Below are 20,849 nucleotides of genomic sequence, written 5' to 3' on the forward strand. Positions count from 1 at the left end.
GCATCTATAAATTTTAAAAGCCATTTTAAATAACCAGGCTACTTAAGTTCCCAAAGTCATTAGTGATTAGATAAAAAAGTAGAAACATCAGGAACTACCTTACGTATAAGACTACTTGAGCCCTCAAAGTAGTTCTAAAAATAAACCTACAACCTTTATTTATCCTTAATGTTGTGACTAACCTAATCGTTTCATTTTTATTTCGAAAACTTTCCCCAGACAGTAGCAAAATGGTTCCAGCTTCCGCGAGCTTAAATATGTACTTTTATCTTAAAAGACGTTGCCACGCACTCTGCAAGTGTTCACCTTACCCCCCAGAAATCTGCTGACATTGTTATATTATTATAATGCGAATAAATCATATTTATACAATTTTTATGTTTTATATTATATTTGACTAAAAGCACACACTGGACAAACATTGAATCTCTGGGTAGGGAAGAGCCCTAATCGTACATTTTAAAAGGTAAACAAGTCACTTAAATCTAGAGGTTGGAGTTGCTAAACTCGCACAAGCCGCTGGCAATTATTTACCCAAAAATATAAGACGATAAGCCGTATCAGACGTTGGTCGGCTAGGTGCCATAACTAACACGGCATTATGCCAATAAAGTGGAGTGACGCAGCCCCTTGTCACTTTGCATTGCCCTCAGAATTTGTTTTTGTCTCCTTGTCGACCTCGTCGATAGAGGTTTCAGGGTTCAGAGGTTTCTTTTCCTCCTCATCTTCCTTGGAGGCTCCCAAGTGTTGAAGCTCCTTGAGTCCAGGATCCGGCAGTTGATGGCAGCCACTGTTCCACGGCTGCAGTGTGGACTCGGAAAAGAGCACGTAGATGATTCCACTGCCCGTTAACATGGCTGAGCTAATTAGGAACACATTCTTCCAGGCCTCTATGGTTTGCTGGAAAAGGATAGTGTTGGCTTAGAGTATATTTCATATTTTTGAAAACACTTCTAACTCACATTGTCATTAGTAAGCTGGCCCACAATCCAGGGCGAAATGAAACCAGGCATACCGCCAATCATGCCACTCACACCCAGAACAATGCCAGCATAATTAGGCGACAGATCCACCATAGAAGCCAAAGGTCCCGAGGACACAGCGCCATGGAACATGGTGGCCACCGTCACCAGCAGGATAGCAGCAGTGGCGTTGTAACCAAAGTATGCCAAAGCCAACACAATCAGACCCTTGACACCACAGCCTGAAAAAGGAAAGGATTTGAAAACATCCCAACAGTTTCTTTTATAATCTAATCTTACACATAAAAGTGGCTAGTTTCCGGACATTCGTGCGGCTCAGGCGATCCGTACGGAGTAGATAATCGGCCAGGACGGAGAAGACATAGGCGAAGAGCATCCTCATAAGATGTGGCAATCCCGACAAGAAGCCCGTCTGGATAATAATATTATTCCTCATAAATTAGAACCATAAATCAATCTTGTCTAAAATTTCACTTACCGCTCGAATGTTCCAGTGATGGATGAGACGGAAATAGGTTGGTGCGTGGGTCATCAATGTAAATAGGCCCCAGATACCGCCCCACTGAGCTACCACATTGCACCAAACTGGACGCGAAGTGGCAATCGCCAACCAAGGCGTAGGACCAGGACTGGTATTCTGAACGGAAGCCCCCAAGGACTTTTCAATGTAACGCCTCTCGGATTCGGCAATGCGAGGATGCTCGGCAGGACTATCGAAAACGAGAAACTGCCAGGCAATAAACCAGGCTGTGCCCACAATGCCACAGATATAGTACACCCACTCCCAGCAGGTCCAGTCGATGATGTAACCAAAGATCGGATAAAACAAAGCCACGCCCACAGAGCTACCCAAATAGGCGCTCACGAACTTGCTTCGCTCGTTGGGAGGGATCCATTTGGCAGTGAGCACGTGCATCGATGGCCAGGCCAGACCCTGAAATAGTCATATCCGTATGATTTATTTCTTAATCACTTTCAGTATAGTCTTGTTACCGTTATCCAGCCTTGGAAGACACGAAGAACTATCAATCCCGTATAACTCGAGTAGGACACAATGGGTATCAAAAAGCAGCAAAAGACACCAATGCCATTGGCCCAGCCAAAAATCAACTTGGTGCCATACTTGGTGGCCAAGATGCCGCCGGGAATCTGTAGTGTCCAGTGAGCCCAGAAAAAGGATCCAAGCAGAGCACCCTGCTGCTTCCCAGTCCACCGGAAGCCCTCCTTCTCGTACGGGATCTGCGAAAGATGACAAAGATAACATTACGCCATTACTCATACGCCCTGTAGTGTGTCGCTTGTTGGATCATTTAGTGGCTTCATTAAGCACTTAACCAGTGAATCAGTATTACGTATACTCACATTTGCCCAGTCCAAAAACCAGCGCTCCAGCGAGAATCTCTCTCTGATTTCCGGAAGGGCAGCCAGCGCAGAGGAGTTCGCCAGGGCAGTACTATTACCAGCAGTATCGGCGCCGTGGCCCACAATCATGTCCACGATGGTGATGTTCAGGTTGATTCTGATCATGTAGTTTACAATAAAACCCATGAACGTCATGTACCAAAGCACTGTGCGGGCTGAGACTGGAAGATCAAACCGAAATACAAATGAAATGTGAAGCCGCATCAAAGGCAGCTCAGCTGTGGTTGCTTCGGCTCGAAGATCTTGAGCTAGATCTTGGATCTTCGATGAACTTGATCGTGGCCACATGAACTTCACACAAGAATCTTTTCATACCTTCGGCCATGGTGAAGGTTTGTTTTTTGGCGTGGGAGCGAACCGTGGAGACGCACGGTTCAGGAAACTGGATATATCCGTCCGACGAGAACCAACTGCTGCGGACCGCAGCCGGATTAGAATGCCAGACCGGGTCGGCTTCCAGACGTTCCGTATCCGAGCAGCGCACGCAACTGATAAGCGCCGCTGATCTCGCGGATTATGCTGCAACTCGGCTCGTGATCGCTCATCAACATCAACCGGCCAGCATGCGACGCCCGAAGAGACGACGATCTGCCCCCGCTTCAGATAAAATTCGCATTTAAGCAGACCGGATCAGTCAGCTGTTTGGAGGCAATCTTTACGGCATGGCGTGCTCCCTGTTGGCTAAGATATCTCGTAAGATATTCCAGGAGACATTTTAATGGAAGGCAATTTACAACACAGCTAAAGTACAAAACGAAAACAAAAACATTACGGACCAATAAAGAATATCCAAGAGTATAACTCAACCTTTTCAGTTTCTTATAAGTGAAGTCTCAGTAGTATTCTTAAACAACTTTTAATAATACAATTACATATATGTTTACACCGATAAATTCACGTATCGCGATCTATTGAGAACTTGAGTCACAGTTGCCTGTATTGCTATTGCCACGGAAACATTTACATGAGGATCATTTCGTAGACTATCTACAAAGTGTGTTTGTAACTTCAAAAGTGTATCCTCCGGGTTACAAAATACCCTGGTCAGTGAGCGAGAGTTAGGAAGATGCATATATAAATCAATATAAATTGATCTCTCACTGGGAAGTTAACAGTGATGTGAATCAGCCGTCGTGGGCGACACTGTCACAGGGCGTGGTGCTCCACAAGTGGCTTCCCACAGACGGCTCAGCACTCATCCAACATTCTCGTAGGACATCGCAGGCCTTTCGCTGGCTGTTGATCCAAAGATCGTTGGCGGGTGATGTTGCTGAGCTTGCTGCTGTTGCTGCTGCTGGTGGGGATGTTGTTGCTGCTGTTGATGGGGATTGTGAGCGTGCTGGTGCTGCTGGGCAGGCGGCTGTTCGTTGCGGAGCTGGCTGAGCGGAAACATTATGTTGTGGGTCATCTGTGGGTGGTGCAGGTGCTGCTCGTTTGGCGGTGGAGGTGGCGGTTGCTGGTGGGTGGCATGGTGGGCTTGCGCAGCTTCAACGTGCTTGCGCTGTTCGCTTTGCTGCTGCTGGTGGACTTTGTCCACGGCACTCTCCTCGTACTTCTTTTGCAACTGGAAGATCGGTAGCTGCTGAGAACCGTGTAGAGGAACAGAAACGGATCCAGCACCTGCCACCCGCTCCACCTGCGACTGAGGGGAGGATTCCCGCTCACCCTTCTCATATTTTTTCTGCAACTGGTACATACTGTGCGAGAGGTGGGCGGTGCTGCTGGAACTCTGCTTTGAGGAGGTAGTTGTGGCAGAGACTGCGGACTTTTCCGCCTTGACAGGTGACTTCTTTTGATACTTCTTGAGGATTTGCATTAGTTCGGACTTTACGTCGAGGCGTATTTCTTCTGGCACTCTCTTAATCTCTTCGTACAGGGAAAGCAGGAACAGCCTATCCGGATCACGGTTCTTGCGCTTCTTACTCTTTTTGGGAAAAGCGTCCTGCATGAATTGCAGTAGCTTTTCTTCGAAGGGCGACTCCCGCGCCACCGATCCACTTCCATGTTGGCGTCTCAACAAATGAGGATGCAAGCTGCCATGAAAGGCAGGGTGTTGAGGCATTCCCGAATGCGATTGTCCAACTCCGGCGTGCTCGGCACCGCTTCCATTATGACCCTGAAGCTGAGGCACTGGTTGTCCTTGGTAAGAGCCACCATTGGAGGATCCAGGGGCATCGTTCGTCTCCCCATCATTGGTGTGATGATCTTGCTGGGGCTGTTGCCCACCGTGTGACTGGGGATCTTTTTGATGCTGCATATGCGGATGATGACCCACTGCCGCTGTCAGAATGGCATCGCACAGATGCTCCGGGGCGTATTCAAAGCCAGTCATGAAGTTCTCTGGCTTTAGCTCTCCGTTCATCTCCTCGTAAAAGTACTCGGTGCCGACAATATCGATGATATCGTTGTCCTCCTGGTTGAGCTCTATTCCTGGAGGTGGCGATCCCCCCGAGAGCTGTCCACGCTTCAGCTCCGCAAGCTTTTTCCGGGTGGTCAATCGCATATCGCGCCAGCACTAAAATTAAATATATTAGGTATTAGAACCAATATGAATTGCAAACATACCTTTTTCCATTGGATAATGGTTTTCTTGGGTCCGATGGTGTTAAGTGCCGCCTGGATCTTCTCCCAGTACCACTCCTTCTCTTTTTTCCCCTCCATGTACTTGGTCTCCCGCAGCAGGGTGATGAGCATCTTCTTCTGAGGCTTGGTAACTCGATCCTGAAAGAAGGTAATGATGAAGTTAGATAAGCTATAATAGTCAAGGATGTTTTACACAAAGAGGAGCGTGGGAAAAACAAACCCTATCCAAAAGTCCCACAGTTATGGATTCCGTTAAAATGTTAACTTTTAAGCCACTATTTAATATTTAGCCGGCTTAATAACTTAATTGTTGCTATTGTTTATCGAAATGCCAATGGTGTCTACCATTTTTTGCTGCACCCCCACACAAGAACAAACACATACACACAGGTATGGGCTTATGGAAGACCAAAAAACCCCCCATTCCACTGTTTATTAGACTCCCAATTACCATAGTCAGCCTTTGGAGGTATCTGTACTGGCTCGAAATCTTGATGGATGCTTCTATAGAGCTATAGTTTAAGAATTTATTGCACTTTGCTTATTTTTTCATTGCTGCCTCCTCTTATGATGCTTCTTCTTCTTGTTGCGTGCGTGTGACCGTTCGACGGTGGCTGACAGACCGTCAGTTGGAAATCAGCTGATTGGCGTATTTCCGTTACGAAATTTGTTTTGAAAATGAAACGGTTATATTCTTACATTTAAAAATATTGTTTATTTGAAAAATAACATTTACAAACACATAATACTTTTTAGCTTACATTGAATGAAAGAAAAGAAAATGAGATTCACCGCCTGTGTGAAGCAGCTTGCCGGCTAACCTGCCGAGTGATGGTGGACACTCCCTCCTCAAATAAGGTGCGGAACAAAACATTCGCATGGTTGAATAAACCATCCTTAAGCGACACTATCAAAAATTGAGAGTTGGTAAAGTGCTGCTTCAACATGCTGCCGATATTTTGGGTGTGCGACATGTCGAGAGCGGCGTCCACCTCGTCCAAAATGTACAAGGGAGCTGGCGAGAACTTAAGCATGGCCAAGACGAGAGACAACGCTACCAGGGACTTCTGACCACCGGAGAGTTCACCCAGGCTCTCTTTCCAGATGCCGTTAAAGCCCACTTTGATCTCCAGGCCGGTGAGGCAGCCATTCGTCTTAACTGGATTCAGTTTCGCTTCTGCTCCCGGAAGAAGAGAGCTGAAGATTCCACTGAAGTTCTTGTTTACTTCGGTGGCAGCCCGATTCAGTTGATCCTGCTCCTCCTCGTCCATTTTAACGATGATCTTTTTGATCTTCTCCTTGTCCATGGCAACGATAGTGCGCCGGCGTTCGGTCTCCTTGAAGTTCTCTTCTTCCCGATCCAGCACCATGATGGCGTTCATGTTCAGAGTGCGTTCCATTTTGTCCTTTTTCTCCTGCATCTGGACCAGCTTGTTGCCGGCTTCCACCGGGTCCTCTTTGCTGTAGTCATAGCGAGTGTTCTTCATGCCAAAGAAGCTCTTTTCCTCGGGTATCCAGGGATACTTTTTCTCTAGCGCCTCCATGCGCTTCTTGGCTTCCTTGGCCTCCGAACTAATCTTGTTCTTCTCGTTCTCCCTCTTCTTTACCTCCAACTCGATCTCCTGATTGTGCTTCAGCATCTTTTCTTTCTTGACCAGCAGGTTGCGCATCTCTTTGTTTTGGGCGTTCAGTTTATCTCTTTGCTCCTTGATTTCCCTTTCCAGTTCCACAACCTCAGAAGCTGCACTGGAACTGTTTTTCTGCAAAGCATCCAAATCGGCTTTGAACTTCTCCAGGTTGTCCACCATCTCTTGATGTTGCTGCTTAGCCGTTTCAATAGTCTTCTGCAGCTCAGTGATCTCCAGTTGCAACGTTTCGAATTCCTGCTCCCGCTTCTTCCAATTGGCCCGCGACTTCTCCGCTCGCTGCTTAGTTGCTTTAACTTCGTTTGTAGCTGACTTTAGCTCCCGTTCCCGATACCCCTTGGCATCTGCCAGTTTGGCCTCAATATCCTTGATTTTGGCCTGCGATGTCTTCTGTTTCTCACGTGCATCGACTGCCTGTTGTTCCAAGGTTTTAACCCTCTCTATCATCTCCTCTATTTCCGCCTGATTCTGCTGGAAAGTGGTCTGCGCTAGGCGGTTCTTGCACATGGTAAGTTCGTGCTGCCGCAGATCCAGATTTTCCTTCATTTTGTTATAGGAATGCGCCAGGTTTTCAATGGACCTGAAGAAAGACACCTCTTAGTTGTGGTTTGGAAAGTAAACTCTTTTTACTTACGCCATTTGTTGTTCCACCTCCATCAGCTCCAATTCAACTTGTTTGTATTCCTTTTCGATTTGCCGGATAGAATACAGTTCCTCCAAGACATTGTTGCCTTTGGGCGCCGCACCACCGGAAACAGTGCCATACGGATCCACCAAATCGCCTTCCAAAGTCACTGATCGGCACATGATGCGCGGATCGTAGCTGATTTGCTTCGCAACGTCCAAATCTCTGCAAATGAATATGCTGCCAAAAAGGTACTTCATGACAGGATCATAGTAGCGATCGTAACTTATTAGAGACAACGCCCACTGCACGTTGTCACTGCCAACTTTGTTCTGTGCATAATCCACAACACTCCTGTCCAGACATTTAAACTGAATCTTGTTAAGCGGAATCATTGTGACACGTCGCTGCAGTTGACCTTTCTGCAGAATTTTCTTGCTGGTGCCGTCATCATCAGTCACATAGCTATATAACTGGAATAGATATTTGGTAAAAAGGGTTTTTCTTTGGGGAATATTTCACAAACTTACCCCACCACCAGCCGCTGTCACCAGGGCCATAGAGTTCTTCATGTCATTCACTTTGAAAAGCTTTCCAACCAAGCCTCGAACTTTGCGCCGATCAAAGTTGGGCTCTGGGTCCTGGTATTGCAGATCATACCGCGAGGCATTAGATCGATCTAGGTCCCGTTTCAACTCTCTCTTGCGCATGTGCAGCTCGTTTCGGCGCTCCCTCAGTTGCTCGAACTGTCCGCCCTCGTAGTTGATGTTGCTTAACTGCTTCTCTAGGTTCTTAATCTCCGCCAGCAACTGATCGTGCAGAGATTTGTCTTTTGTGTAGGCAGCATCGTTAGTCTGCGTCTCGCTTTGTTTCTGCTTCAAGACGCCACGCGTGTGACGCAATTCCATGTCGGATGTTTTGATGGTAGTCTGAGCTTCGCTGAACTGTTCCTTTGCGGCTGGAGAGGCATAAAATCATTATTATTTCATGAAAAATAAATGAGAAAACTTACCGATTAGTTGATCTTGCAGAGTGGTCGCCTGGCCATCTTCGTTTGTGGACAGACCCTGTGAGACTGCCTCCAGCTTGCGTTGCGCATCTTCATAGGCCTTGGAGTCGGTGGCATCGGCCTGCTTCAGGCTCTCGAACTCTCCCTGAACCTTAGCCATGTCCGCCTCCTTTTTGGCTAGAGCTCTCACATCGTCTTCTATGTTTTTTGCAGCCATGCGAATTTTCTTTTCATCTTGTTGAATGGTTCCTTGGGCTGCCTTTAAACTTCCAGAAGCCGTTGCTTCCAGTGCCCGCTTGGCACTTAGTTGCGCTTCCAGATCTTTGAGCGAACCACCCATTTCGGCGTCAATTACTTGCTGCATTTCCTTGACTGATGAGTCGATTTGCTCAACCTCTTCGAGGTTCTTGGCATGATTAGCCTTACAGTTGGCTATGCGACCTTCTATCTTCTGTTCACTGGCCTCCACGGTTTGCAGGGAATCGCATTGCTTCAAGTACTTGGCGGATATGTGAATCCTAATCAGAAAGTCAATGTCGCGGGAGATTTTTTGATACTCCTGGTAGGCGGAGCGCTCCTGTCGTAGTTTCATCAACTTGGGCAATACTTCCTCGTCGAGGAGAACCTTCGTCTCTCTCACCTTGGTCTCCTTTTTCTCAATAAGGGTCTTAGTTGCCTCTCGTTTGGTCTTATACTGGCTAGTGCCAGCTGCCTCCTCCACCATCGAAAGAACCTTCGAAAATAAATGATTATATGATAGAAGCTATGATTAAATAGTTTGGACAGCTCACCTCCTTGGGCTTCATGTTGAGAACCTGCTGAATCTTGCCCTGCATGATCAAGAAATTGGGATTGTTGACATTCAGCTGGATGGAGCAAAAGAAATCTTGGACCTTCTTGTTCTGCACCAGTTTTCCGTTGATCAAGAACTTGTTCTTGCCACCGACTACCACCTGGCGGGTCACGGATATCTCACGGCACTTCTCATATCCTTGAGGGCACTGGGCGGCGTTTGTATTATCGAAAACAATGGTCACCGTAGCCTTCGTAATGCCCGCCTGCCCGTTTTTGTAGACCAAATCCTGCAGAGCTGACGCACGAACCTGTGGATAACAGAAAGGGGTTAAATCATGATCAGGAAAACTAAAAGAAGTAATTACATTCTGAAGGTTGCTAATTCCAAGCACGAAACAGATGCTGTCCAAGATGTTTGATTTTCCGGAACCGTTTAAACCAGTGATGGCCGTGAACTCCGGGTCGAATCCCTCGATTTCCGTGCGACGACCGTATGATTTGAAGCCGTCGAGCACTAGCTTCTTCACGTACATCTTGGTGTGGATTACTCGCTATCCTTAGTAGTTTATTTAAATCCTCTGCCTCAGAATCCTGGAGTTTTGCCGCAATTTCGTCCAAATCGACGCTAACTTGCTTTTTCGTTTACCAACATGGTTTTTTGGCGTTGTCCAACACACTTATACGTTGCACGATTTTAAAAGTATGTCGTTGCAGACTAGTGTCTTTCAATATTTCCCAACACCACCAAAAAAGCGGTTATTTTTTAAATTCTGTAAGCTGAATGCTTTAGTCTAAACTTGCATCGAAACAAAAATTAAAATATTGTTTTGTCACTACTTTATTTAAGAACAAAACATTAAAAAAATTTAAAAAAAAATTATAGGACTTTAATGTCTTACACTTTCTATGTATGAATTTTCTTTTAAGTTTAAAGTTTCGCTCTCATTGCCTCGTAGCACTCACTTCTGTACCTTCTGTACATGCTTCGCCAAAATTCCATTCTTTCCGCATCCGGATTGGCACACATTTTCAGCTCCCGGTCAATCAAATAGCAATCTAGTTGGAAAGGCTTTCCGGCTTCAGGTTTCTTGACCGGCAACCAGGAGTCCGAGGGTTTTCCACTCTTTGCGAAATTGGCCCACATCTGGCACATCCTCTCCGTGATCAGCAAATCGTCACCTTCCAGCTTGGTGTCATCGCCCGCCATTTGAAAGATGTAGCAAATATCATCGGCATGTGCCACACCTCGAAGGTCGTCGTTCTGGAACACCTTCTTATACAAATTCCGGCCACCAACATAATCCAGTCGGTAGAAATACAAGGGAGACCTGGTCTGGCAGTTGGCATGGACCTCGGCGGCATGCTGAAGATCCATGTTGAAGTGGTAGTCCGTAAAAAGGTCTGTCAGATTGTCCAGATTATCCTTGCAAACTGTTTGACCATTAAAGTAAAATGCCTTAATATCCGAGGCAGCTTCTTGGGCTTCGGGCGCCTCTGGATCTGGCACCAGATTCTTAGGAACCATTCTTGCCAGATCCTCTCCATAAGCCGGAATGTTCTGCTTTGCTTTTGTGATCATAGCAAGTCCTTCCGCTGAGTTGTAACCCATAATCACTGGCATTCCATTTAAAACTTCCTTTTGGTGCATCAGATCTAGGATGTTCTGATCCAAAAAGCTATCCGGGCTGCTGATATCCTCCAGAACCGGCTTGAAGACAAAGGGCAGTTGACGACGACGATCATCGGGCGTCTGAATCTTGAGTGTATTGGCAAGTATATTCAATGGAGATGCTGTTTCAGATCGTAGGAAGGCCAAGAGGGCTTTGGTGTCCCCACCAAAATCCCCACCGCCGAGAGCTTCCGCTAATTTCCATGGTTTGCGAGCAGCATCGTTCTGGAACACCCACTCCATGTTGCCAGTGCCACTCTGCATTATAGCCTTGTGGAAGAGCTTATTCGCATGCTTAGCGTAGGTGTGGAGATGGACTGATGCTCCTCCCGCGCTCTCGCCAAAGAGGGTTACGTTGTTGGGATCGCCATTAAATGTAGCAATATTGTCCTGCACCCACTGGAGAGCTAGACGCTGGTCCTTCAGGCCCATATTGCCGTGGATTCCCTCCTCTGGTAGGCTAAGAAAGCCCAGAGCTCCCAGACGATAATTCAGAGTCACTACAATGACCTCCTGCTCCATTAGTTTGGCGGGGAAGTGACTGAAAGACACACAATAGATTAGATTCCAGTCGGGTTAACAGCGGGCGAGATAATCACAAGTTATTATTGCCATTGCCGAAGAAGAACCCGCCTCCATGGATCCAAACCATCACGGGCAGAGGCGTGTTGGAATTCTTGACCTTTGGAGCGTAGACATTGAGAAAGAGGCAATCTTCAGAGCCGGCAACCTGCATGGTGAATGGATCCCGCTGATGGGACATATTCCCCTCTTTCGTACAGTCCAATTCCGGCTCATCAAAACGTTGCAGTGGCTGCGGACTCTAGAGGGGGATGAGAAGTGTCCATTTATATATAAGAACATATGAGGTATCCCGGCTATACTTACCCGGAATCGGAGTTCTCCGACTGGTGGGACTGCATAGGGGACGCCTAGGAAACTATTGTACACCAAGCCGCTGTCCAGCTTACTCTGCTGACCCACCACAACGCCTTGTTTCACTTGCACTTTCACCTTGCAGGTCAGGAAAATAAAAAGTATTAACAGGTAATGTCTTAATCCGTCACGGAGCGCGTAAATTTACCTTCATGCTACTGTAGAGCCTCGTAAAACTGTATCTGCCGGCCGTACGGAGCATGGCGAAATTATTCCTAGACCCTCGATTACATTAACAATCTAATCGCGGAGAAATTATTCGGCAATAATAAACCTGATTTGCTGCTGAACTTTGCCTCGTCCACAAACAGCTGACTGTGTTAACCCTTGTGTGGTGTAGGGGTTTTTTTCGCCCATCTTTTTAGACAAAAATTTAATTGAATGTTTTTCAAATAAAATAAAGTTCTAAGCTAAGCAATCTCCTGGAATTCTATTAAATAAATTATTACATAAATAGTATTAAGTAGCTCCCACCCTTCATTAATAAAAACACTTTCAATTTTACACATTTAAAGTTACATTTAAAATGTTTCTAAGTTTTATTTGACTAGTTCCATTGCATAAACATTAATACAATTTATTTATGGTTTCTTTTTTAAATTTCGAGATTTTTGCTTAGGTTTTTGCATTAAACTCTTATCCAAGAATCGGTCACCGTCCTCCGGTCGAGCTGTCAGTTCGGGTTTTGGGGAAATTGGTGTTTTAGTCAGTTGGAGCCCTTTTTAGGGGGTATTCCAACTTAAAAAAGGTTTGAGCTTTCCCCGCCATCCAAACATTAATGACAACTCACCGAGGGGCGAGGCCGCAGCTTTCGAGTTCCTTAAAATTGGATTCGGGTACGGGTATGATTTTGGTAAGGTAAGGTAAGGTAAGGTAAGGTAAGGTAAGGTATAATAATTGTTAATTAACTTTACTTTAAGCATAGTTCACACCAAAAGTCGGAAACATTTACACTTATGTACATGCACACATTTAACACACATACATCCAACACTTAATAAACATTTATATATATATATAGAATATGTGGTAATAGTAATATTTAGCAAACATTGAGAGCATGTCGTCTATTCCGTTCGGATTCGGAAAATGCCATCCCATTTATGTAAGAAGTATGTGTGTTTCGAGACTCTTTTAGCCATGGATTCGGGGTTAATGTTGCTTCATGTTCATGTTCATGTTGTTTCATTAAAATAAGGGTCACAAAAATTGCGATTACAAATAGTAAATTGGTGTTTTGTTCTTCTTTCTACTCGTCGTCAAAATGGTTGATCTATATTTTATACTCTCGTTAAAATCTCCTTAAAGCGAGTGTGCGCTTCAAGTAGAGGCAGATGGCTCGATGGATCAGCTCGTATTGCTCCGAGTTCTGGACCATTCCGCCGCGCTGCAGGCGCAGATTGCACACGATGCCCAGCACGTCCACGTAAATCTCCGGCATCTTTGGCAAACGATCAAAGGAGGGTGGCGTCTCAACCGCCTCCTCCGTCTCCTCGTGGCTACTCAAAATGTGCTTGATATGCCGTATGGTGTTGCACGTGAAGCTGCTATCGTTGTCCGAGGGGAACAGAAACTGGTCGGCCTCGTTGCTGGTCAGGGTTTTCGTGAGCATTCCGGTGAGGGAATATGCCAGCGACTGACGCAGCTGCCGGACGGCGTTCAGGATCGCAGTGAAGCATCCGGTGCGCCCAATCCCGGCCGAACAATGGATGACAGGCAGCGGCTGGACTGCGTTGAATATGTCCTGTTGGTAGATCTCCAGCCTCTGAGCCGCCAAATGGGCGTTTCTCACGCTCATCCGGTCGTCGTAGTTGTCGAACTCCGACTCGCACTTCCCGAGGTTCAAAACGTGAAGGCAGGTATCCAGGAGCGTGTTGATGTCCTTAGGCGAGTGGTGATCCGGCCAGTCGGGATACCAGTAGTGATAGCAGCAGATCTTCTGCAGATGGTAGCATCCGCTTTGCGGCACCTGGATGCAGTAGAGCACCACAAGTTTCCTCACCGAATAACCGTTTCTTCGCACAATTCCAACATTCTTGATGAGGAAGAAGCTGCTCTGGGCGGGCAAGGAGCTAAGAAGATCGCCGTCCAGCGTCACCCTAACCGATTCGACTCCAATGTGCCGTCCACTGAGTTCCTGGTCCATCGAGTCAGCCAATGCCACCACAGTGTCCGGCACGGAAGTGGGCGTCAGGTAGCGATCGAAATAGTCCCGGGCCAGCGAACTCAACTGGAACACCTCGCACTTGGCGGCCACAGCAAACACTTCGTTCAGCTCGACGGGGAAGTAGACTGCGCACTTCTGTCGGTTGGCCTCCGTGAAGTTGGTCAACATGATGATCTTCTGGAAGTATTGCTGGAGTATCTGCGCCCGATCGATGTGGGGACTGTTACTGCTTCCGCCGTCCACGCAGCGTCGGATGTAGCGCTGGGTGTTCTGGTACACCATCAGCCAGAACTCGTAGATGGTATTGGGCAACGGACCTTGGGTGGCCACATAGCACTTGGACACGTAGTCGGGTCCCTAAAGAAGATACATTAATAAGCAATCGAAATATCTAAGAAATATGCTCACCTTTATATAATTGGCATTGATGTAGGGCTGTTCCTCGCCAGCGGCCAAGGAAATAGTCTGCAACCTTTCCTCCTGCAAGCTCAACAGTTCATTGGACTCCTTCTCCAAGAGGACGCGGGAGTGCTCGTTCGGTAGGATCGTCTTATAGCGATTCTTTGTCTGCGAACCGAATACCATGGGCTTCTCCTGGTGGTTCAAGGGCAGATCCCAAAACTCCTTGTGCAGGTCCCGAAAGATACGCTTCTGCTCGTCCTCCTCCAGCTGGGGCAGGCATTGTACAATCCTCTTGACCACCGCCTGGTAACAAGCCAGGAGTTCACTGTCCTCCGAGCTTGGAGGAACCAAGTCCGTCGGTGTTCCGCCATCTCGTCCATTGGACCCCAGCACCGGCGGCTGCTCTATGATGTTTCGGTTGGCCTGGTAGCTGTGATCGAAAACATAGTTCATCCTGATCAAGTCGAACTGATTCAAGGGGTTGGTGGCGCTCTGAAGCATCTGTATGCTGGCTAGGTAGATCTTGAACTCCTCACTGGTTGTTTGGGGCGACAAAGGTCGCGTCATGATGTTGCGAACGACTCCTGCACAGGTGCAGGCAGCCGCAATGGCCTGATCCGGCCCGGAGACCTCTTGCTGCGGGTTGGGCTGCAAGTCCGAGGCGGATCCGAAGCACACCTGCCCGAAGAACTGTTGGCCGCTGGCCTTGCTGCTGTTCAGGTTCTCGGTGCTGAAGAACTTGCGCTGATGAGGGGCTTGACTTCCAGCGGCACAGCTGCAAACTGTCACCTTCGGCTGACCGACGTCCTGGACATGGATTTCGGTTGGAGCTCCGCCCAGAATGCTTCCCATGTTGAGAGTGAGACTCTGATTGGAGCCGCGCCTCTCCAACAGTCCCCTCTTCGGGGTGGGCACATTGGAGCCCGATCCGGAGCCAGAGCCCGTGGAATTGGTGCGCATTCCCAAGCGGTTGTACTTTTCGGCGTTCAGCATTGCCTGTTGCTGTTGTATGGAATTCAGGTCCCCGCAGGAGGTGGTGGTGTGGCCCGCCTTCAGGGTGATGCTGTGATTCGATCCTCTCCTCCTGAACTGCCCCTGCCGACTGCCCTGGCTTCCGCCGGTCATGAGGTGCGTCTGGGCATGCTGATCCGGTCGGATTTGATTTGTCGCACCCGTGTCCAGGTTATTGCTGGACTTTGAGTTGGTTCCCAGACTGAAGTTCGACAGGCTGATCCCGCTGTTCATCAGATTTCCGCACGAGCTGGTCAGGTTGAGGGTTAGGTTGTGGTTCGATCCCCTTCGCTGGAGCAGATTCATCGAAGATGTGGACAGGGTGGCCTTGGTCTGGAGCGTGGGCATCGGCAGGTCCATGGACTTTTGCTTGAAGGGCGACTCTTTGGACGTTCCTGCCTGGGAGGAGGAGAACTCGACCAGACGGCACTCCGGCAGCGTCTTCAGATTTGTGCTGGACGAGTGCAGGACCAGGTTATGCTTGTGAGCGCTCCTCGGGGCCAGACTAGCACCCAACCCGAACTTGGAGCCCCCGTCCACGCTGCAGGCGGACCTCAGCTCCGACTCACCCAGGCTGGGAGTCAGACTGGACTCCGAATCCAGCGAACTCTGGGCGGTGGAGCTGCAGTGATGCGGGTTCTGCATGCGGTGGTACATCATCCAGTCGGTGTTGTGGATTCCCGGCGACTTCCGTCGCGGCGTCCGCCTCTGGTTGGCTAGGCTCAGGTGGCTGTCCAGGCGGGACAATGAAGTTGAATGAATTCCGGTGTTGGGTTGCTGCAGATGGTGGTGATGGAGGATGGTGGTCGACGGCTTGCCATGCCCGGACTCCATGTCATCGCAACTGCTGTGAGATTCAGTTATGTTATGCACCACGATCGAGAGCTCGGACTCATTGGCAGCCGAGTCCAGGGATCGGGCCTTCTCCTTGGTGCTTTTGATGGTCGGAGTTTTTGGCTTCGGGAGCGGGGAGGGCTGGTTGGAACTCTTGATGGGCGCATCTGTGATGCGAATGGTGAGATTGTTCTTGTTCTTGCGGTTCTTTCGACCCTCCGACTTCTGCTGGTGGTGGTGCTGATGCTGCTGCTGCTGCTCCTGGTAATCCTGCGGCTCCACAACTGCCAGAGCAGCATCCTCCAAGTTAGAGATCTCCAACGGAACATCCTGCACCTGCACCATGTGATCGATCTCGGGGAATCGAAAGAAGTTGCCGTTCTTGTATCCCGCGGAATTTATGATGTTCAGCGGCGATCCGGATAGGTTCAGGTTGTTGATGTTCGAGGAAAGCAGTTTGGGGGACCAGCTGAAGTGGTGGACACCCGGAGTCGCGGAGGACTCATCCTTGAAGATGATGGTGGGTGAGTTGTGCTCACTTTTAGACAGGTACAGGCTGTTCTCCAGGTCGTGCTCCTCGCTGTCGCCCTTGGGCATGGTGTTCTCCTTGTCAGTGCCTCGCCCGCCGCCCACCACCCGCTCCTCACCCGCGGTTGAGGCGATGTGGGGGGAGCAGGATCGGCGTTCATACACGGAGAAGCGCTTAAACTTGCGGATCAGCGTGGGGGATTGCTGGTGGGGATTGTGGGCGCTGGCAATGGTGAACTGCTTGGGAGTGTAGCAGGCCCTCGTCGACTCTTCATCCTCGGCGGCGGATTCAGGGATTCCCGAAGGGACCTTCTCCGCTGTTGGGGAGGGGAACTCGAAGGAGGTCTGCAGGAACTCCAGAGGCGTGAAGTAGGGAGTACTTTTGTTACTTTCCGCATCCTCAAATCCGACGCCCCCCTCCAACGGAGGCAGGGGTGCCTGTGGGTGGGGATGGGAGTGCGGATGGGGGTGGGGGTGGGGGTACTCGATGGGTGCATTCTCCTTGTTGTTGTTTCGTAGCTTGTCCATGATACACACACAAATGCAAAAGCGGGGCGCACGCGGCGCGGTCGCTCTGCCCGAATATCGTTCTAGCCTCACTCAATCGGCATTGTCTCTCGTTCGCCGCACATTTAGCACTTCCGATTTGGAATATATCCCCTGTTTAGCATCCGATTTACATTCCGAAATAAAATGATTATTCTAGTCATTATTACTACAAACAGTGTTGCCAACGTAGCTCTTTTCTGGTCAAATCTGGCTACTTTTAATGTCCACAAACTGGAACCCATTCCACTTGAACAGAGCCAGCCATTCTAGCTACATCTGGCTAAATTTTAATTTGTTTTGTTTTTAGCCGTTTTATAGATTATTCGTTAAAAAACAGAGAGATACAAAGACAGTCATTGTTTGTTTTGTTTTTAGCCGTTTTATAGATTATTCTTCCAAAACAAGAGAGATACAAAGACAGTCATTGTTTATTTAATAAAAAACACAGAGAAAACTCTTGGAAAAAAACTGTAACGATTAAACTTTAATGGAATTTAATTAATTAAATTTTATGGAACTTGTTTCGAAGTATGCCATTTCAATTATAAATTTTCCAAGTTAAAAAAATGTATTTGAGCTTTTTAGCTTTGTCAGTCACTGAAATTGGGACTCCACTCGACATCCTCTGTAGATTCTATTCAACTTGTACCTAAATCAGGTATTAAATATGAGGGGAGAACTGTAAAATACTGTATTAGACTTTTCTTTTTACCATATAAGTAAATTTTTGCCAATATTTCACCAAATTGCGCAGTTAAGTACAACATTTTGTCCCTTCAAAAAACGATAAGCGCCAGATGTGCAGAAAATACTATATTTTGCGGATATACTCAAAAATATGGTCACACTATGCTACCAGCTTTCCGCAATTGGCAGCGCTTATTTGCCTGCTAGTGAACCGTTCTTTTTCAAATTTTGATATAATTTGACAGAATTACTGAAATCAACATACAAAACTAACTAATGAATTTGAATTTTTCGAGGCGGGGGGCGAAACGGGCTGATGCTATCTAGGAGATAAACAGATGCGGGTTAATCCATAGATTCAGCATTGCCTTGTTTTGTGCCAACAGAGCGGCGGCCTCCAACTCGCTGCGTTTCAATTGCCGATCGTCAAAGGCGATGGGATACCGCTGCACTGGACGTGGGGCTGTCGCTCTGAAGGTGTAATTCGAACTTGAGGATGCTGGTTCTGGTGCAAAGCCAAATGGAGATGCTAATGGTGGACCTCGGGGCACATGGGCGAAAACAGGACGCATGCCAGCTGTTTGGATGGCCAGGATGCGCTGAAGTTTCTCATGGTGGTAGTTGAGATAGCTAAAGGAGTCACTAAATTCCCTTGGTGACTCGGGTTTCTGCGTTGATGTCATCGGCTCCGGCGTTGGTGGCTCGGGCGCTGGCTTTGGCGTCTTGGGTGCCGGGGTTGACGATGTGGATGCCACCGTTCGTGTCTGGTTCATTGCCGTTCGCTGTTTCTGTTTCGCTTTCGGAGCCGGAGTCTTTGGTTTCGGTTGGTTCTGGGGCAATCTCTGGTCTGACTTGGGTTTGGCCTTCTTGTTCCGCTTTCCTTTTGATTTCCCTTTGGCAGGCTGCTGCTCCTCTGCTCGGAAAACTTTGGGGTCCACATGGACAATGTGCGGCTTCGGCTGCTCCGCCGCGAATATGCTGAACTGATTACCTGGCTTAGTGGTTTGTGGCTTCTTGGGCCGTTTATTCTGGTTCGATTTCCCTGGTTTGCTGGCCCGCTTCAAACGCGGCGAGATTATTACCTTGACGCCGGTGTACTTTGGAACTGGTAAAGCCTCCACAGCTGCGGCATAGGTAAGAACCGGCGGATGCGGAATACAAACCGGTGCTGGAGCTAGTTTCATATATTCACCCAATGGCTTACGACGCACAGGAACAAACTGGCAGGGTTCTTTCCCATTTGAGTGAGCATTATGGATATTTCGGCCTGCTCCGGCACCGGTACCGCTTCCTCCAGCTCCTGTTCCAGCACGGCCTCCTACACCAACGCCTCCACTGCCGGCACTATCAATTCCTCCATCGTGCCGCCGCCGGCGGCTCCGGCGCTTCAGTAGTACCGCCGCCGATCTTGACTTTGGGGCCGCCAGTTTGGTCCTCCGTCCTAAACCTGGTGATGGCGTGGGTTTGGCTTTTGCTGACTGAAGCGCGTGTGCTGGCTTGCATTGGATACAATATGTGGATTACTACATCTGCTCATGACGACACTTAACTATACTGCGACTTACTGGGGTTGCTTGGATGTACTGGGCGCCGGACACTGCGATATTTTCGGAAATCATTATTTTCTGCTTTCTGTAGTTTATGTATTTGATTGGGCAGGCACTGTACTCATTCAAATTTTTGAGCAACAATGTGTATTTTTGGATCGGTTGTGACAGTTAGTGATGGTGGGGGGCAGTACCGACAAAACAGGGACACCTCACGAGCCAGTGCTGCCCAATCGAATAAAAAAATACCGGAAACGGATGTGACTATTTCAAAACCGCCATTTTAAAATATAAGAAAACCGCGCTTATTTTTCTTGAGACGTTTTCTTTACAAAATAAATCTCTAAATAAAAAATGTGATCAATCGTAGCTGGCTCCTTAAAAGGTGCCTTTCAGAATTTAGAATATAGTAACAGTCTATAAGAATCCTTCAATCTAGTAGTCTAAGGGGTTCATTTCGTCTAATTTGTCTACTATTTTTAAGATTCTGTAATATTTTCATAAGTATATTCTTCTTTCATGTGCAAAAATGTTTTGTGCGGGATTGTTGCAACGTAGGTTAAGCCTATGTTTACCACAATCGTAAGTATTTTTACCACACATCCTTATAATTTCTACATTTTGTAAAATCCTCCCAGGTTCGGTTTCAATCCGATAAAGCACTTTTGTGAAGAAAAAAAGGCCCCAAATGTTTTTCTTTGGGGCGGTGGCCTAGGCAAGCTGCAGGGCGGTCTGAAGGAGGAGGAGTATTTTATTTCGCTCACCCAAAGCCTGATGTGCAAAATGCAATCAAAGAAGGACGAAGTCGACTATTTGCCCAATTGGGACGAATTCCAGAAGACTCTAGACCACTCATCTATTGCCAACTCATCTTGCATGAATAAGCACAAGAATGTACTAGAGGAGGCGTTCTTCCTCAATGAGGTATGGAGGCAAAACAACTTATTTTATAAAAAACTGAATTATTCTTATTACAAACCTTTAGAGCGCTGATAACTTGAAAATATTACACGACCGTGCCCAAGGCGAAGCACAAGACGTCTTGAACAACGCTGCCGCTGATGTTATGGAACATCTTAAACCCGATTCGCACACCGTAAAATAGTTAATTGTTCCTTTATGTTAGTTATGCGTTCATTTTTCGGAGCAAATAGGCCTTGACGTTACGAAAGCCCTTGTCCAATAAAATTGTTAGTTTCAGGTTTGAAAAAAATGAGTTTAGAAATACTTCGACAATATAATAAAAATTATGCGTTTGGAATTTGAAAAATCGTTAATTTCTTATCCAGTTGGCAGTTCAGAGTTCAAAGGTGTAGAATTTATTTTAAATAGAAAGAAAATATGTATTTAAAATTAAAGAAATTGGTATATAACTTCAATCCAAATAAATCTTGTTTTAAAACTAAAAGAAACTGTTTAAACTAATATAGTTTTTGTATCTTCCCCATCACTAAAT

At 47.4% G+C, this 20,849-nt stretch overlaps 7 protein-coding genes across 7 annotated transcripts; 1 reads left to right on the forward strand and 6 right to left on the reverse strand.

The window, feature by feature from the left end:
- Positions 1-358: 358 nt before the first annotated feature.
- Positions 359-2,981, reverse strand: LOC6494638 (sialin). Its single transcript, XM_001959932.4, has 7 exons — positions 2,721-2,981; positions 2,346-2,566; positions 1,977-2,222; positions 1,462-1,917; positions 1,263-1,395; positions 963-1,204; positions 359-900 (listed from the first exon to the last, which is right to left on the reverse strand). Exons 1-7 carry the CDS (start codon positions 2,728-2,730, stop codon positions 634-636), a joined length of 1,575 nt encoding a protein of 524 aa, XP_001959968.1. The 5' UTR covers positions 2,731-2,981; the 3' UTR covers positions 359-633.
- Positions 2,982-3,245: 264 nt separating this feature from the next.
- On the reverse strand, positions 3,246-5,609 carry LOC6502524 (putative mediator of RNA polymerase II transcription subunit 26). Its single transcript, XM_001959933.4, has 3 exons — positions 5,440-5,609; positions 4,971-5,126; positions 3,246-4,920 (listed from the first exon to the last, which is right to left on the reverse strand). Exons 1-3 carry the CDS (start codon positions 5,440-5,442, stop codon positions 3,601-3,603), a joined length of 1,479 nt encoding a protein of 492 aa, XP_001959969.3. The 5' UTR covers positions 5,443-5,609; the 3' UTR covers positions 3,246-3,600.
- A 74-nt stretch (positions 5,610-5,683) lies between these two features.
- LOC6494637 (structural maintenance of chromosomes protein 2) lies at positions 5,684-9,726 on the reverse strand. Its single transcript, XM_001959935.4, has 6 exons — positions 9,429-9,726; positions 9,060-9,371; positions 8,272-9,001; positions 7,790-8,217; positions 7,269-7,732; positions 5,684-7,214 (listed from the first exon to the last, which is right to left on the reverse strand). Exons 1-6 carry the CDS (start codon positions 9,594-9,596, stop codon positions 5,777-5,779), a joined length of 3,540 nt encoding a protein of 1,179 aa, XP_001959971.3. The 5' UTR covers positions 9,597-9,726; the 3' UTR covers positions 5,684-5,776.
- Positions 9,727-9,883: 157 nt separating this feature from the next.
- LOC6494636 (esterase B1) lies at positions 9,884-11,986 on the reverse strand. The gene is made up of 4 exons (XM_001959936.4): positions 11,817-11,986; positions 11,621-11,746; positions 11,332-11,555; positions 9,884-11,273 (listed from the first exon to the last, which is right to left on the reverse strand). The coding sequence occupies exons 1-4, from the start codon at positions 11,868-11,870 to the stop codon at positions 9,992-9,994; spliced, it is 1,686 nt and encodes a 561-aa protein (XP_001959972.1). The 5' UTR covers positions 11,871-11,986; the 3' UTR covers positions 9,884-9,991.
- Positions 11,987-12,167: 181 nt separating this feature from the next.
- On the reverse strand, positions 12,168-17,424 carry LOC6494635. The gene is made up of 2 exons (XM_001959937.4): positions 14,244-17,424; positions 12,168-14,192 (listed from the first exon to the last, which is right to left on the reverse strand). Exons 1-2 carry the CDS (start codon positions 17,136-17,138, stop codon positions 12,960-12,962), a joined length of 4,128 nt encoding a protein of 1,375 aa, XP_001959973.1. The 5' UTR covers positions 17,139-17,424; the 3' UTR covers positions 12,168-12,959.
- Positions 17,425-17,957: 533 nt separating this feature from the next.
- LOC6494634 (pollen-specific leucine-rich repeat extensin-like protein 1) lies at positions 17,958-19,576 on the reverse strand. The gene is made up of 2 exons (XM_001959938.4): positions 19,412-19,576; positions 17,958-19,342 (listed from the first exon to the last, which is right to left on the reverse strand). The coding sequence occupies exons 1-2, from the start codon at positions 19,463-19,465 to the stop codon at positions 18,170-18,172; spliced, it is 1,227 nt and encodes a 408-aa protein (XP_001959974.2). The 5' UTR covers positions 19,466-19,576; the 3' UTR covers positions 17,958-18,169.
- A 242-nt stretch (positions 19,577-19,818) lies between these two features.
- LOC6495981 lies at positions 19,819-20,663 on the forward strand. Its single transcript, XM_001959939.4, has 3 exons — positions 19,819-19,975; positions 20,032-20,317; positions 20,379-20,663. The coding sequence occupies exons 1-3, from the start codon at positions 19,923-19,925 to the stop codon at positions 20,496-20,498; spliced, it is 459 nt and encodes a 152-aa protein (XP_001959975.2). The 5' UTR covers positions 19,819-19,922; the 3' UTR covers positions 20,499-20,663.
- The last annotated feature ends 186 nt before the right edge of the window (positions 20,664-20,849 follow it).

The sequence above is a fragment of the Drosophila ananassae genome, chromosome 3L (genome assembly GCF_017639315.1).
Source record: "Drosophila ananassae strain 14024-0371.13 chromosome 3L, ASM1763931v2, whole genome shotgun sequence".
Classification (NCBI taxonomy): domain Eukaryota; kingdom Metazoa; phylum Arthropoda; class Insecta; order Diptera; family Drosophilidae; genus Drosophila; species Drosophila ananassae.